Raw genomic sequence first — 17,454 nt, forward strand, 5'->3', positions numbered from 1 at the left:
CTCCTCTAGAGAAAGCGGCTGTCATCTCATCTGTGTGTGTCCTAGATCCCATGAGCCCTAATTTCCAGACCGGGGGCACAACTCTTCCCTCCCCCAACTTCCTACACCCTTCCACAGTGCCTTCCAGAACAGACCCAACTTTTCTCGTAATTTCCCTCACCGCTTTGCCCTGGAACCTCGCTCTAGCACTCAGCACTCAGTCCTGGGACTTCTCTATCTGCACTCCTTAAATGATCTCAGCCAGTTGCCTTCCTTTGGAATACTCTTATTTGTTTGCTTACGGTTTTGATAACTGGAAGGAAATTCTGTAATCAGTACCAGTTAAAATTTTGTTCTCCAGAGGAGAGATTTAGGATTTTTTTTCTTTTAAATTCCCTGGCCCACTTCTGTGATCTTGAACAGTACAAATGTCTATTTTCTGAGAAAACACTTTCTGCATACATACTCTACAGATTTGAGCCCCCTACGTTTCCTACTCTGAATGTCTGATTATCTTTTTGTTGCCTTCTCATATTTCTCAGATTGAGAGGAAATGAATAGAGTGTATCTCCAACGATTAAGATACATAATCAATCAGTGATGCTCAGAGTAATTTAGTTTATGATTTTGGTTGAGCCTGTAGAAACAATTATTGATTGAGCCCGTAGAATCATTTAAACTTGGGAGATGTTGAGATCTGTCTGAGAAATTTGCTCTTTACTGAATGTCCCCAGTTTAACAAAGCTTTATGAAAAATATGTCATCATTGTTAACATACAAGTTTATTGATAACATTTTTCTTGATTTTTACCTTTTATACAACATTTATTAGACTGCAATAGCACTTAAATAATTACCATAAAGAAACATAATGAGTAATTCTTGATATTTAAGGATTTGGAATCTTCCATTGTAACCTTATAGGCTGAAATGTTCATGGTTTCTGGTTCTAGTGCTGTTTTAATACCCAACCCATCTTAGTTGGTATCTTTATGTTCCCATGTGTTTCTTCAAGTACTAGAATTTGTGCATGTTTCTGGATGGTTTCTCAGTTTTAAGCCTGAAGATTGCTTAATGGTATATACAATGTAATAAGCTCCCTTTCTCTGAATTTCCCCTTATACAATGTACTAAGCCCCTTTACCCTCCATGTTTGCTAATATGTACCATTGCATTGAATCATTAAGAGCACATTTTCCTACTAACATTTCAAAAAGCATTGGCAGCAAGATCATAAATTTGTTCATATCCTTTGGCCTAATTACCACCTTTAAGAATTTATCAAATGAAAAAAATTAATAACTGTCTTTAATTCATCTTGAAAAGTTAAATGAAAATAATAAACATTCAATGTAGAGAACATTTAGGCATTTTTTTATTAAATAATTTTTTTAACATTTATTCATTTTTAAGAGACACAGAGCACGAGTGGGGGAGGGGCAGAGAGAGAGGGAGACACAGAAACTGAAGCAGGCTCCAGGCTCTGAGCTGTCAACACAGAGCCCAACGTGGGGCTCGAACCACGAAATGTGAAATCATGACCCGAGCTGAAGTTGGACGCTTAACCAACTAAGCCACCCAGTCACCCATGAACATTTACGCATATTTTAAAGATCAATCCTGTAGATTATATATGCATTAAAACTATAAATTTGAGTGCTTTGTAATAACACCTAAGAAATGCTGTATAAATTTAAGGTTAAGCTTTATAATTAAGAATTTTTTTGTAATTAGTCTGTGTACTCATGGTTCATCATGAATTCATATGGATGGTGGCTGGAAAGGAAAATACAAAAATGAAGCATTTAGTGATGGGATTATACATCTTTTTCACTTTTAAAAATATCCTCCCATATTACCCAGCACATAAATACTGATGAATGCAGAGAGTCCACAATGCATTTGGGTTTCACTCTCCAGTGATTTTTTTTTCTGTTTTAATGTTTATTTATTTATTTTGAGAGAGAGAGCTGAGGAGGGGCAGAGAGAGAGAGAGAAAGGGAGAGAGAGAGAATCCCAAGCAGGCTCCATGCTGTTAGCGCAAAGCTTGACATGGGTCTCGAACTCACAAACCGTGAGATCATGACCTGAGCCGAGGTCAGGAGTCAGATGCTTAACCAACTGAGCCACCCAGTTGCCCTATCCAGTGATTTCTTAAGTGGAAATAGGTTTATTGTTAGGCTGGTTTGATCATTCCACAGCATTTAAAAAATTACTATTTACATTCATTTCAAATAATATTTTGATTTTCAGAAATCAGATCATATTTAGTTAATTCAGACACCAAAGTGAAACTTTGAGAGTTGAAAAGATTTTGTTTTGGTCCTACAATAGGGAGCATGTGAGATAACATTCACATTTTACTATAGTTGCCTTTTCTTTCCTTTCCACAGTCCACATACTTCTTATTGGCCAAGATATGTCTGCACTTTACTGCTGGAATTCAGAGCTGAATCAATTCTCTTTTATTCTGGAAGCACCTTCTGCTCATGATGCAGCTTCTGTTACAGTAAAGTCCCTTAATTCAAGCAAGAATTTAATTGCTCTAGTGGGAACCAGGCACTCACACATATATGAGCTGGCCTACATCTCCAGCCAGTCTGACTTTATTCCTAGGTACGTTCACCATTTTATACGGAACCTCTTTATGCTTACCATAGTTTTTATAGGGTACCTAATTTCTAAGTGTTTATTTAATGACTGAAAAAATATAAAATATAAGGTTAATTTATAATCTAGAAATTTGGTTATGTTCCATATTACTTATATATATTCTATCGAGCTAATCAGTATTTTAAACATTTTGGATTAAAATTTTATTTATGAAATGTGATTTTTCCAAATGATTAGTATTAATTAGTGTTCTGAGAATTTTATATGTAATCTACTATGTATATGCCTGAGATTTGTTTCAGCTGTCTTATTTGATGTGCTTCTTATGCTAGTTCAGGTGAACTGATATTTGAACCTGGTGACAGAGAAGCTGTAATAGTGGTAAATGTCCTTGATGATACAGTTCCAGAAGAAGAAGAATTCTTCAGAGTTGAGCTTAAAAATCCCAAAGGAGGAGCAGAGATTGGTATTAATGGTTATGTAAAAATAACTATTCTGTCTAATGATGATGCCTATGGAGTCGTTGGATTTGCTCAGGTATAGATCCCACACTTAAAAGTCAAAATGATTTATTCATTGTATTTATATGTTAGATGTTGTCAGCACTTAGTCCTCCTTTGAGTATCTTAAGCCTCTCTTCCTTCTCTTTCCCTGTTTCACCCTGACTGTGCATTTTAAGGTGTACTTAACTAATGTGTTATAATTTATAGTCCTACACGCTGAACCTTCTGAATCATCTTGTCCTAAACTTTTTTTATTTTATTTTATTTTTTTTGGTGCTGATTACTCTTATAGGATTGAATTTGAAATGTTCCCAGTTGGCCTTAGTCCTGGAGTTTGGCTCTGCTATTAGCCTTATCTCTAGAGGGTAATGATGAAACAAGTCCCAAATAGACTATATACTGTGTTTCATCACACACATCACCTACAAATATATTACTGTCTTATGTATATTGAGAGAGAGAGAGAGAGAGAGAGAGATTTATAACTGTACTTGCATTGTACACATGGAGGTGCTTTCCCCTGAAGAAAAAGAACTATTCAGATATTCTCAGGTTGACTTCCATCTCAGAGTTCATATTCCTTTATTCATGAGCAAAAGGACACCCTTTTATATTGTACCATTTAGCCCTGTGTGCAAACTCTATCCTGATTTCTTTTTTTCTAATATGAAATTTATTGTTAAATTGTTTTCCATACATCACCCAGTGCTCATCCCATCAGGTGCCCTCCTCAATGCCCACCACCCACTTTCCCTCCCTCCCACCCCCATCAGCCCTCAGTTTATTCTCAGTTTTTAAGAGTCTCTCATGGTTTGGCTTCCTCCCTCTCTAACTTTTTTTTTCCTTCCCTTCCCCCATGGTCTTAAGTTTCTCAGGATCCACATAAGAGTGAAAACATATGGTATCTGTCTTTCTCTGCCTGCCTTATTTCACTTAGCATAACACTCTCCAGCTCCATCCACGTTTCTACAAAAGGCCACATTTCATTCTTTCTCATTGCCAAGTAGTATTTCATTGTGTGTATAAACCACAATTTGTTTATCCATTCATCAGTTGATTGACATTTAGGCTTTTTCCACAATTTGGCTATTGTTGAGAGTGCTGCTGTAAACATTGGGGTACAAGTGCCCCTATGCATCAGCACTCCTGTATCCCTTGGGTAAATTCCTAGGAGTGCTATTGCTGGATCATAGGGTAGATCTATTTTTAATTTTCTGAGGAAGCTCCACACTGTTTTACAGAGCGGCTACACCAGTTTGCATTCCCACCACCAGTGCAAGAGGGTTCCCATTTCTCCACATCCTCGCCAGCATCTGTAGTCTCCTGATTTGTTCATTTTAGTCACTCTGAGTGGCGTGAGGTGGTATCTGAGTGTGGTTTTGATTTGTATTTCCCTGATGAGGAGCGACGTTGAGCATCTTTTCATGTGCCTGTTGGCCATCTGGATGATGTCTTTAGACGAGTGTCTATTCATGTTTTCTGCCCATTTCTTCACTGGATTATTTGTTTTTCATATGTGGAGTTTGGTGAGTTCTTTATAGATTTTGGATACTAGTCCTTTGTCCGATATATCATTTGCAAATATCTTTTCCCATTCTGTCAGTTGCCTTTTAGTTTTGTTGATTGTTTCCTTTGCTGCGCAGAAGCTTTTTATCTTCATGAGGTCCCAATAGTTCATTTTTGCTTTTAATTCCCTTGCCTTTGGAGATGTGTCAAGTAAGAAATTGCTATGGCTGAGGTCAGAGAGGTTTTTTCCTGCTTTCTCCTCTAGGGTTTTGATGGTTTTCTGTCTCACATTCAGGTCCTTTATCCATTTTGAGTTTATTTTTTATCCTTATTTCTTAACTAGAGTTATAGCTGCAACTATCATGTATCGTTCTCTGAAATCTTCTGCAAGTAAGGAAAACCCAGCTCAAATTGTCTTAAACACCAAGAACATGTCCACAGAGAAGATAAACTTCAGAGTTGGGTGGATACTATGTCAACATGGCTCAGATTCTTTCATCTCTCCACTTTGCCAGCATAAAGCTGGTTCTTCATCTGGTTGTTTGAAAGCTGATGTTACTGTTAGGTCTACTGCTTTCTTGTTCATGTCCAGTTGGGGAGAGAGAGAAATGTGGCTCTTGGAGTAAGGAAGAGATTTCCCAAAAGCTTCTGGAAAACTCTTCTCATCTCTCATTGAACTAACAAGGCCACTTATGCAACTGTTCATTAATTTATTTATTTGTGTAGCAGTTTTTTTTAAACAAACACCTGTGTACCAGATACTCTTTCAGGTGCTAGAGATATATCAAAAAGTAAAATAGTAAAACTCTTTATCCTCATTGTTCTTAAATTGTAGACGAGGCAAAGGGAGACAGTGGACAAGAGACATCTGTACTGTATCTGATGGTAGTATGTGCCATGGAAGAACGTTAGGCAGGAAGGACAGATGGAGATTGTGAGGGAGGGGGTGGGGATTGTGTGCAGAGAAGTAAAACATAGGCTATCAGGGAGGGTGGCATTGAGGAAGTGATATGAGGACGAAGGTGTGTAGGAGATGGGGGAAGAACATTCGAGGCAGGGGGAACCAGCAGCAACAGCCGAAGCCCTGAAATAAGCCTTGCCTATCTGGTGTAGCAAGGAGGCCACTGTGGCCGAAGTCAGTCAGGTAGAGATGAGGCCAAAGAAATTGAAGGGCCAGGGCCTTGTTTCAGGCATTCCCAGCAGCACCCACAGTTTTGATGACTTACTAGGAGGACTCAAAGGACTCAGGGTTCTGTCATTCTCATACTGTGATTTATTACAGTGATGGGGATACAAAACAAAGTCATAAGGGAAAAGGCTTATGGAGTGAAGTGCAGAGGAAACTGGGTGCAAGCTTCCAAGAGCTCTCCCCAGGGGAATCACACAGGATGCACTTAATTCCCCCAGCATTGAGGTGAATGCTGACAGTATGTGAGATGTGTTACCAACCGGGGAAGCTCATTAGAGACTCCGTGCCTGGGGTTTTCCCTGGGAACTGTTCATGCAGGCCCTCTCAGCCTGGCACATGTCACAATTCCAGACTCCCAGAGTGAAAACAGGTGTTCAGTAAAAACTACATTGTGTGTATAGCACAGGCACGGAGAGCCACTATGAGTTCCTGGAATGGCGAGAATCCACTTGAAATCCAGCTTCCTAGACACCAGGCAAGGGCCAACCTCTGAGCAGCCTTTGAAGGATAGCAGGGAGGCTACTGTGTGAACTTACTCCTGCATAAGCCGCTGATTACCATCATGAAGTTAGCCACTGAGGGAATGGGTTGAAGTGGGAGAGCAACATGACCCGGCTCACATAACCATTTTGGGGGTGCCTGGGTGGTTCAGTGGGTTGAGCCTCCAACTTCAGCTTAGGTCATGATCTCATTGTGTGTTTGGGCCCTGTGTCAGGCTCTGTGCTGACAGCTCAGAGCCTGGAGCCTGCTTCGGCTTCTATGTCTGTCTGTCTGCCTCCCCCCTGCTCACGCGCTGTCTCTCTCAAAAATAAATAAACATTAAAAAATTTTTTTAAATAAAATAAATGAACTACTCTGGCCATAGAATTGACACTAGATTGTAAGTGGGTAAGGACAGAAATTGACAGGAAACTAGTGCAGTAATTTAGCAATAAACCACAGAATTACAGGAAGCAGGTATTTTCCTTTCAGTGAGAGATGTACAACTTATTAAGAGCAGGTTTGAGAGCTGAGATGAGGAGTTTTGGATGTGCTAATGTCCTGAATGAGTCCTTGCAAGTGTTGTAGGATCACCATGTTCCTCATTCTGGCCCATCTCTGCAGCTACAGGCAGGTCAGCTTTTCCTGAAGCACTTCTGCCCAGAAGAATTATAATGTGAGCCATATATATAATTTTAGTTTTTTAGCTCCAGAAAAAAAATAGAAATAGGTGAAAATATTTTTAGTATTTTATTTTATTTAGCCCGATATATTAACCAACATAAAATGGCTGATGAAATACTCTATACTCTTTTTTTCATACTTTGTCTTCAAACCTCCAGTGCATTTTGCACTTATAGACCAGTCACATTACAGGTGCTCAGTAGCCACCTGTGGCCACTGGCCACTGTGTAGGACAGTACAGCTCTAAGGCGTGAATTGTGGTGGAGAAGATTAGAAAGAAAGAAGACTACCTTCCCCACCAGGTGGAAACATGACTTGTTTCCTTACTTTCTTCCAGTTTCTGTTGAAATAACAACTTACCAGAAAGGCCTTCCCTGATTGAAAATTGTTAATTCCCCACCATCATTCTGTACCGTTTTTATCCTGCCTTAGTCTTCTTTATGGAATTTATAGTGGCCTAATTTGTCTATTGTCAAGTTTCTTTTTCTAGAATGCAAGGCTACAAGAACTGAGATACTGTTTTGTTCACAGCTTTATGCCAGAAAAATGCCTGGTACACAGGAAGTGTTTGATATGAAGCTTTCATAATTCAGGGGAGGGGACAGAACACTCCCATGGCTTTCTCGGGCCATAGATATTGGCAGGGCAGAGCTGGAGACCTTGGAGCAAGAACCAACATGCTCTGCTGTGTGGTCTCATCCTCTTGTCATTAAACCTTGCTGCGCATGGAGAGCACATTCTATTCCTTAACTGTTTAAGCATGGTAGATTTCCTTTTTTTTTTTTTTTTAATTTTTATTTATTTTTGGGAGAGAGAAAGAGCATGAGTGGGAAGGGACAGAGAGAGGGAGACACAGAATCCGAGGCAGGTTCCAGGCTCCAAGCTGTTAGCACAGAGCCTGACATAGGGCTCGAACCCATGAACCACAAGATCGTGACCTGAATTGAAGTCAGATGCTTAATCGACTGAGGTACCCAGGTGCCCCAGATTTCTCTTTATGAAGCTTACTCCAAAATTATCATAGAAACATCAAAGTACTGTGGTTTAATCTTTCCCAGTAGATAATATCCTGGGTTCTTTCAGTCCATTCACTAGAATTTCTCAGTACAGGCCTCTTGTGTCTGGACAGCTTGTTGTAAGATAAGATTTAGTTGTCAGAGAGTTTCTTCATAATTTTCTGGCTGTATTAAATCCTTGTTTTACTAACCCTTATTGGTAGAGGGCATGGAGCCTGAGAGGCTTCTCTTTGAAAGGCATTGTATTTTATGTACAAATTATATACATATTTTATTTTATTTTTTTAAAGATTTTATTTTTAAGTAATCTCTACACCCATCATGGGGCTCGAATTTACAACCCTGAGATTTAGTTGCGTATTCTACTGACTGATCCAGCCAGGCACCCCATATGCATATTTTAAAATCAAGATATTTTCTGTAGGAATGTTTGAATGCTTTGAGCAAGATTTTATTACTATGTAACATTTGTAACAATATGTTAAAAATGCAGTGTAAAACACTGCCAAAGGAAAGGCTATCTACTCAAATTAGCCTTCTAAATAGAAGCTTTAAGAAATTCATGGAGGAATTTATTTTCAGATTACCATAGTAAAAAGACAAGAAAAAGAAAACTATTACTGGGAAGATTGTTAAAAATCTTTATACTCCATATTCTTCCTTTATTGCTTATAGATAAACTAGGGGTGTTGTGAGAAGGGATTCTTTTGAATATTGATTTTGAGGAAAAGCTCATTCAGCAGCTGGCAAGAGATGCTGCAAGTGTTGGAGGAGGAGTTCCAGTCACACTAAGGTAGAAATCAGTCTGGGACGAAGGAAAGACACCAAGAAGCTTAGGTGAGAAGAGAGTGTGAGATTCTCATACCAGAGAAGGGGCTATTTCTGGCAGGAAAAATAGTTGTAAAGACTAGGGACTAAGGATGAAACATCATCAGTGGAAACAGCACAGGCTGTAGAGTATATGAATTCAAGGATAATCACATTTCAGAGTGTATGAATTCAAGGATAAAAGACGTTTGTAAGTGAACAGGAAGAATGCCCTGATTCTCACTGTTGTTTCTACATTTGGGTGGGACCTTAAAGTCCACGTAGATCAAAAACTTATTTTACAAGAAGGAAACAAGACCTAGAGGGATTGCCAGAAGTTGCACAGGGGGAGAAGATTTCCTTCATCTCCTGACTCTATGTCCATTCATTTCTACAAATTTTATATACTATGTATAATACTGTCAAAAAGTATATGCTCTCTGGATATGAATATAACATATGTTTGTTGAATAAATTTGAAAATTACAGAAGACAAAGTAAAAAATAATCGTCTAAAAATTAACATGTTAGTTTACTTTAACTTAGCCTTTTACCTATTCACACATGTATGTTTTTGAAATAAAATCATGGCTATCTTATACTGCTGTTTTTTTTAACTATTGTTTTTCCTTTTATCACGTTTTTGTGTTACCCAGTATTGCTTAGTACTATGAAGTTTGCACATGCATAACAGCACGAAATAAAAGTGTACTTAGGTAATGTCCATTAATCCCTTGTGACTTCCTGTGTGTTTTTCAGAATTCATTATATAAGCAAGTGGAAGAAATGGAGCAAGATAGCTTAGTAACCTTGAATGTTGAGCGCTTAAAAGGAACATATGGTCGTATAACCACAGCATGGGAAGCTGACGGAAGTATTAGTGATGTATTTCCTACCTCAGGAGTGGTACGTAATTTACAAAATTATAGGAGAGTCACTTCTAAATTATGGTTACTGTTGATGCCTGCCTTATGGATGAAGTGTTTGAGTTTGACCATGTCAGCCCTGGATTCCTACTAATCACTGTAGAGAGGGATACAATTTAAGATTAGTTTTATTGTGATTTTTGTTAGTTTTTTTCTTTAATACCAAAATTATCTATAAAAAAGTCATCCCTTTTTAGGTTCAGTACATCACTTGGCCAGATTGTGGATGTGTTACACTGTCAGAAAGATAAAACCAATTACACTGGAGATGGAAATGTTTCAAAATTTGTATAAAATGGAACCAGTAAATAGGGAATGAATCTATGTAAGATAGGCATATGAAAAAGTAGGTCAGAATTGCTGAGTGATGTAGGTTTAGTTTTCTGTAGATAGACTCCGAGATTAAGAGTTGTGGGTAGTTTACTGAGGAGACACACCCATAAGGAAACAAGGAAGGTAGGAATGTGCAGAGGGGCCGTTGGTCCTTGGGTAGTTACACCTGAGGTTGAGTGTGTGAGGAAGTTCTGGAGGTGAACTGGTTCTCCAGAGTTGTTTTCCAGTGGGAACAAGGAGGCTGAGATTTTGCATCCCTATTTTGGGTATCCTTCACCTCACACCATCTTCTGGGTAGAGTATAATCTTCAGTGGAAGTGTACTGTAGCTGAAGGCAGGTCCCAGTGACAAACACAAAAGCTCTTATTCCCACCAATTGGGATATGGGCACACCAGCTCTAAGAAGGGATCTGGGCAGAAGATCACTTTATCTACTATTGGAAGATAGTATAAAATTGGGTCAGAGATCGAAGAATGGAATCAGATTTGGGTCAGAAAGGTAAATGACTTGCAAAGAGAGGGTTTTAAGAACCTTTAGTTCCTAATTAGAAAATGGGTGGTGTTCTTGACTCACCTTGGGTTTCACAGATTTATCCATAAAATTTTTCCCAAATCCTTCTCTGAAGAGTTCCTTTAAAAGGCCTCTCATGGAATTATCTCAAAAAAAAACGATGGGTGTATGTTAGGTCTACCATTTCTAGGCTTTTGTACCATTCAAAGATTAGAGCTTTAGTGCCTTAAAAATGTTTTGGCAAATTTTATTGCATTGAGTATTTACTTTTATGGATGTTACCAAAACTATAAGTTGTATCTATCAGGTTATGTGTGTTGTGAATTATATTTCACCAATTAATATTTCTTAACATAAATGATTAAAATGATTTCTAACTTAAATGTATAATAGTATCTTAAGTGTAGACTATATTTGGAAGAATTAATTATTTTATTCAAGAGCCAATAAACTTTTCCTGTAAAGGGCCAGATAGTAAATATTTTAGACTTATGGGCTGTTATGGTCTCTTTCTCAGATTCTCAACTTTGCCTTTGTAGCATAATGGCAATGTTAGATGATATATAATCAAGTGAACTTTGCTGTATGCCAGTAAAACTTAATTTAAAAAATGGATTTCACCAAAGGGTAGTAGTGATCTGATCCCTGATTTTATTAATAAAGCTCTTCAGTTTATATCTTCAAGTGCCTTCTGAGGTGGAGAGATGAGCGTCAACAAAATGGGCCTGGAATGCTAGTTTGAATGGTTGTAGCTTGAGGTCATGTTGCTAGAGAATAGGGTATATGGTGGGGAGCAATGGGAAATGACATTCAGGGAACAAAGAAAGCCCTATCAGAAAGGATTTCAGATGCCTTTTAGCAAATTTGGATTTGACTCTAGACAGTGCAGATACAACAGGAGGAGAGAGATGCTCTGATTTGTATCTCTTTTTGTCTTTCTCTACCTCTATTTTGGTTCATTGATTGTTAAATCATACATCTATTTTAGCCAAAAGAAATAGCAATCCTGGCAACATTTTTGTAGAGAAAAATGTTTAAACTAGTATGTTACCTTCTTTTATTTGTGTACTTATTAAAAAAATTTTGTTAAAGTTTATTTATTTTTGAGACAGAGAGAGACAGAGCATGAACGGGGGAGGGTCAGAGAGAGAGGGAGACACAGAATTTGAAGCAGGTTCCAGGCTCTGAGCTGTCAGCACAGAGCCTGATGCAGGGCTTGAACTGGCAGACTGTGAGATCATGACCTGAGCCGAAGTCAGAGGCTCAACTGACTGAGCCACCCAGGCGCCCCAACCTTCTTTTATTTTTATAGATTTTTCAATATGTTATCTGGGACTTAGACTCCCAGAGAGACTATATACTCTATATTTTAATAGAATGTAGGATTCAGGATGTGACAATTTGGCTACAGGTTTTATCAGGTTGAGTTTCAGTAATTGTTTACTTTTTTCTTTTTCCTAACAGTCTTCCACTTTTAATATGAAAAGAATTTGATTGATTTGTAGAATCATATTGTGTTGCTTAAATATCTCTTGTTATTTAAGTTGTGGTTCATATTGAAAGAAAATTTAATCTGATATTCTTACTGCACAGTGATAATTACAAAATAAATAAAATCTTCTTTCTTTAAAATTTTAGATTTCATTTTCTGAAGGGCAGGCACTATCTACAATCACTCTGACTGTTATTGCTGATGATGTACCAGAGTTATCAGAAATTGTGACTGTAACACTCGTTCGTGTTACCACAGAAGGGGTTGAAGACCTATCTAAAGGTGCTACCATTGATCGGAAAAGAAACAGATCTGTGATAACGACTCTGCCCAATGATTCACCTTATGGCTTAGTGGGTTGGCATGCTGAGTTTCTCTTCATTAGAGTAGCAGAGCCTAAAGGTAAGTCTTGTTAAATATTTTTCAGGTTCTAGTAACTTTTATTGGGTAATTTAATTGTAATGTTTACTAGGAATATAAGTCCCTTTGTGTGTGTGTGTGTGGGTATTCAGGTGTGCCTGGGGGCTCAGTCAGTTAAGCATCCAACTCTTGATTTTGGCTCAGGTCATGATCTCACGGTTTGTGATTTCAAGGCCTGTGTCTGGCTCCAGAGCACTGCTTGGGATTTGTTCTCTCTCTCTCTCTCCCTCTGCCCCTCCCCTGCTTACTCTCTCTCTCAAACTAAATAAATAAAATTAAAAAAAAAAAAAAAAAATATATATATATATATATATACATATACATACATATTTTCAGTTTGACAGATCATATTTAATCTTTTCTACTTTTTATTTGTTTATTAAATTTTATGATCATATAATCACTTAACAGTAGTGTTACGAGAAATACTTTTACTCTTTTGAGACATTACTATCAAAATAAAAACGTTAATATTTTGGTAAATCATTGCAGTAAAGGTGACTGGTTTTTATTTTACTTTCCCTTTTTCATCCTTTATTTATTTGTTGTCTTTCCATACTCAGATTTCCTCTACACAGATTTTCAACAGTTATAGGGAACAGTAAGCAACACAGTGAAATGCATATAGTACTCAAGGTATTGTTAAATCCCAAATCAGTAATTAGAATATTTTTTCTGTGAAGTGTAAGTAATCAGTCCCTATTTCCTTTAAGCTTAGTGCTGAAATCTCTGCCCAAATAACTACTTATATAGGTATAAGATATATAGATTTTTTTAGATAAATGCCATTTGACTTATTTGAACAAATATATTTGAACATATATGATATGTATTTATTTAGAATATGCTGTGTGAAGGCTCTAAAATTTTCAGACAGGAACATGGACATCTTTCAAGGACCTTTCATTTAGATAGTTGACTGAAAAAAATGACATATAATTATATATCTGGGCGTTTATATGTCTGTATATATGGGAACAGAAGCAGTAGACTTAGAATATGTTCATTTATTCATTCAACAAACATTTTGAAGCACCTAGCAAGTGCCACAAATTGTGCTGTGTGTTCTGGAAACAGAGACACAGTCTTAGGTTGTTAGAAACTCACAGACCAGTGAGGAAGATTGGCAAGCATTTTTTTGGTCCATTTACAGGGCAAATTTAATGTTAAAAATCTAAGAAATGAAATAAAAAATAGGTGCTGTGAAATACTTTGATCCTTGTGGTAAACACCTGACTATAAGAACAAAATTACTGACTGTTCGTCTAATGATTCAGTTATTAAATGACGACTTTGGGTGTTTACTTTTTCATTTTTGAAAAATATTTACATTTGCAATTAGCACCTCTGTCAACCTGCACATATGTACTTACCCAAGATTTTCAGCAGTTTTTGTTAAGGTACATGATAGTGTGCAACATAGCAGGGTGATTAGAGAACCCAAAGTGAGGGTTTAGAACTGGGATATAATATATAATGATTGCCAGCACAACTTTAGGGACAAGGGGGACAAAGCACAAAATCTTCCTTGGGACCATACATTGGGATAGTGCAGGGCATTCCAAGTAAGTGCTTGGAATGGTGTCGACCACAAATAGGAAAGGTTATTTATTTGAGGTATGTGTATCTCACAGAGAACATCACCGTTCTTCAGTTACCCATTGTTCGAGATAAAGGACTGTTTGGGGACATTGCCATTCACTTGATAGCTAAACCCAATTTCTTACTGCACATCGATAATCAAGCTACTGAGAATGAAGACTTTGTGGTACAAGAAACAATAATAATGATGAAAGAAAACATGAAAGAAACTTACATCAAAGTTGCCATTTTGCCGGTGAGTTTAGGGTGCAATAAATAGGATGTAAAATAAAAGAATATGCTCTTAAAGATAAAATTGTGAGGGGCGCCTGGGTGGCGCAGTCGGTTAAGCGTCCGACTTCAGCCAGGTCACGATCTGGCGGTCCCTGAGTTCGAGCCCCGCGTCGGGCTCTGGGCTGATGGCTCAGAGCCTGGAGCCTGTTTCCGATTCTGTGTCTCCCTCTCTCTCTGCCCCTCCCCCGTTCATGCTCTGTCTCTCTCTGTCCCAAAAATAAATAAACGTTGAAAAAAAAAAATTAGAAAAAAAAAAAAATAATAGTGGCCTCTAGAAAGGACATTCTGGGAAATATGTAAGGGATGAGGCAGAACGGAAGTTTCCTTTCCTGTTCAGTGTCCATTATTTCTATCTTTGGAAATTTTTTATCACCTATTCCAAAATAAGGTAACAGTTTTTAAAAAGTTAAGTAGAATATAGGATAGTATCTAGAGTTGCAAGTCTAGAGCTTTTACTTTTAAGATGTATGTAGCATTTACCATTTCTCCTGTATTTGGTGGGGTATTATGTGCATAAAACATATTTGATAGAATATGATCAAAATTGTGTGGTATATTTAAAAAAAATATTTGCTAATGAGTATTAGGCTTCGGTTAAAACTTCACTGATAAGCTTGAATATTCCCTAAGATTCTGAAATTTGTCAGTGGGAATGTGTTAAAATATAAAAAGGAATCTTTTTTATTTGTGAAAAAGGTGCCCATTCCTGTGGTCAATCATTTATTCCTTACTGAAAAATAATCAGGTTTCCAAGACAAATTCAGTATATTTTTAAAAATGGAACACCATGTCTCTCCTGTTTGCCCCACCCCCCTCAGGATAATGCTCCTGAGTTGGAAGAAGGATTTATTGTCAACATCACTGAGGTGTACCTGGTGAATTCTGACTTCTCTGCAGGACAGCCAAGTGTGCGGAGACCTGGGATGGAAATAGTTGAGATAATGATTGAAGAAAATGATGATCCCAGAGGAATTTTTAAGTTTCATGTTACCACAGTGAGATAAACTTTAATATATTTATAGCAATACAGACACTTCTACCTGCTGATTTGCTCAATGTTATATATTTTCTGCAGAGTAATTGGCTTTGCTTACAGATATTTATAAATATCTGCCTTAATGGGCCCCTGGGTGGCTCATTCAGTTAAGCGTCCGACTTCGGCTCAGGTCATGATCTCACAACTTGTGAGTTCGAGCCCCACATCAGGCCCTGTGCTGCCAGCTCGGAGCCTGGAGCCCACTTGAGATACTGTGTCTCCCTCTCTCTCTCTGCCCCTCCCCCACTCATGCTCTGTCTCTCTCTCTCCCTCAAAATTAAATAAACATTAAAAAAAGCCTTTAAAAAATAAGTATGTGCCTTAAAATTTGTCTTATAGACTAATTCTTAATTCTCTTTGTGCTAGACCAAGAGGTTAAGCAAGTATATTTTCAAATTTAAATTTGAAAAGAATTTTGAAAACACCTATTATGCATATTTATATCCGACTATTGATTTCTACTTTGAAGTGTGAAATACAAGAAATGTAAGAAGAAATAATAAATTTAGAAAATGATGATAGGGTGCCTGAGTGGCTCAGTTGGCTGAGTGTCCTGTCTGACTCGTGATTTCAACTCAAATCATGATCTCATGGTTTATTCGAGCCCCACATCGGGCTCTGTGCTGATAGCAGGGAGCCTGCTACGATTCTCTTCCTCCCTCTCTCTCTGTCCCTCCTCTCTCTGTCTCTCTGTCTCTCTCTCTGTCTCTCTCTCTCTCTCTCTCCCCCCCAAATAAATAAATAAGTTTAAAAAAAAAGGAAAGTGATGATGACATGTAAGATATTAATCTTCTCTTGTATTTTAACTATATTCTTTATTTAAAGGATTTTGGTGGAGTTATTACTGCCTATGAGGTGCCTCCACCACTGAATATTATTCAAATTCCTGTAGTCCGGATGGCTGGAAGCTTTGGGGCAGTAAATGTTTATTGGAAAGCAACACTGGATAGTGCTGGCCTGGAAGACTTTAAGCCATCTCATGGGATTCTTGAATTTGCAGATAAACAAGTATGCTAATTACAAATGTATTAGCAATTTTTCATTGTACTTCAAACATCTTATAGATACCCACCAAATGGGTGCATTAGTGACTGCTAAATGTATTATACTTTTTGTTTGTATATCAAGCCAAACAGAGCTCTTATTAATTAATATGTTATAATTTATTGGTGGACATAGGAAGAGAATATAAAGAAACAAAAATCTCACCCTTTTCTGAACTTTCCTACCTCATTTAATTTTAAGGAGAAGTTAAAGGAGGATAATGAATGGCTTAGAAGTGCCTAAGAATGTAAGAATGTATAAAAAATTGCCTCATGAACTTTGTTATTCCTATAAATTTTAGGTTCTTTTATTCTATTGATTTCTTAATGCTTATCAATACAGATAACTTACTTATTTAGGATTTGCACTGAAAGTGTGCACATTTTATTGCTTAATATCCAGAACTTTTTGTTACAACTAAAAACAAGACTTTTTAAAATGATAGAGAAGAGACAAAATAATCAAATCTGAAAAATTGAAAAACAGTATTCTAGATTTGGGCCAAAGTATTCTCTAAGAGTTATAAGTTTTGGAAACTGGACATTTTGTAATATGATGTATGAAGCCTGATTTTGCTGAGACAGATTTGTACAGTATGCATCAGCCTATTAGTTGCTGCTGAAAAATAAGCATACAGGTTAGCCATCCCTATACATAATGGTCTATTAATATTTGAAATCATGAGTTTTTAACAAATTTAGAACTTCAAACATTTCCTACTAAAAGGAGGGAAAAGAGAGGTCTTTACACTAACAGTAGAAACAAATACATATATTTTTCATCAAAGTAGCATTCTGCCTTATATTACTAGCACTTTATTTTGTACATAAGGTTGAAGTCCTGTTATTTAACAGTACCTTAAGATCATTGTCATTCTTAAAGTTAACATCTTCTAAGCAAGTATTCTGTATTTTACAGTATAGAGTTGAGGTGCCTACATTTTAATAAGCTTCCATTTTAACATTTGATTTTGTTCAGGTTTCCGCTTCTGAGTATGAATCCAGATTTCTCACTTTTCTCTTTTATTAAAGGTATTAGGT

The 17,454-nt window shown here is 37.3% G+C and overlaps 1 protein-coding gene across 1 annotated transcript in view; it reads left to right on the forward strand.

The window, feature by feature from the left end:
* The window catches only part of ADGRV1 (adhesion G protein-coupled receptor V1), a 568,614-nt gene that overhangs the window by 162,217 nt on the left and 388,943 nt on the right, over positions 1-17,454 (forward strand). Inside the window, 7 exon segments of the mRNA XM_045497872.1 lie at positions 2,373-2,595; positions 2,925-3,129; positions 9,537-9,683; positions 12,186-12,441; positions 14,094-14,296; positions 15,153-15,329; positions 16,196-16,378. Of these exon segments, the coding sequence (XP_045353828.1) occupies positions 2,373-2,595; positions 2,925-3,129; positions 9,537-9,683; positions 12,186-12,441; positions 14,094-14,296; positions 15,153-15,329; positions 16,196-16,378 (1,394 nt within the window).

Source organism: Leopardus geoffroyi, chromosome A1, assembly GCF_018350155.1.
Source record: "Leopardus geoffroyi isolate Oge1 chromosome A1, O.geoffroyi_Oge1_pat1.0, whole genome shotgun sequence".
Taxonomy (NCBI): domain Eukaryota; kingdom Metazoa; phylum Chordata; class Mammalia; order Carnivora; family Felidae; genus Leopardus; species Leopardus geoffroyi.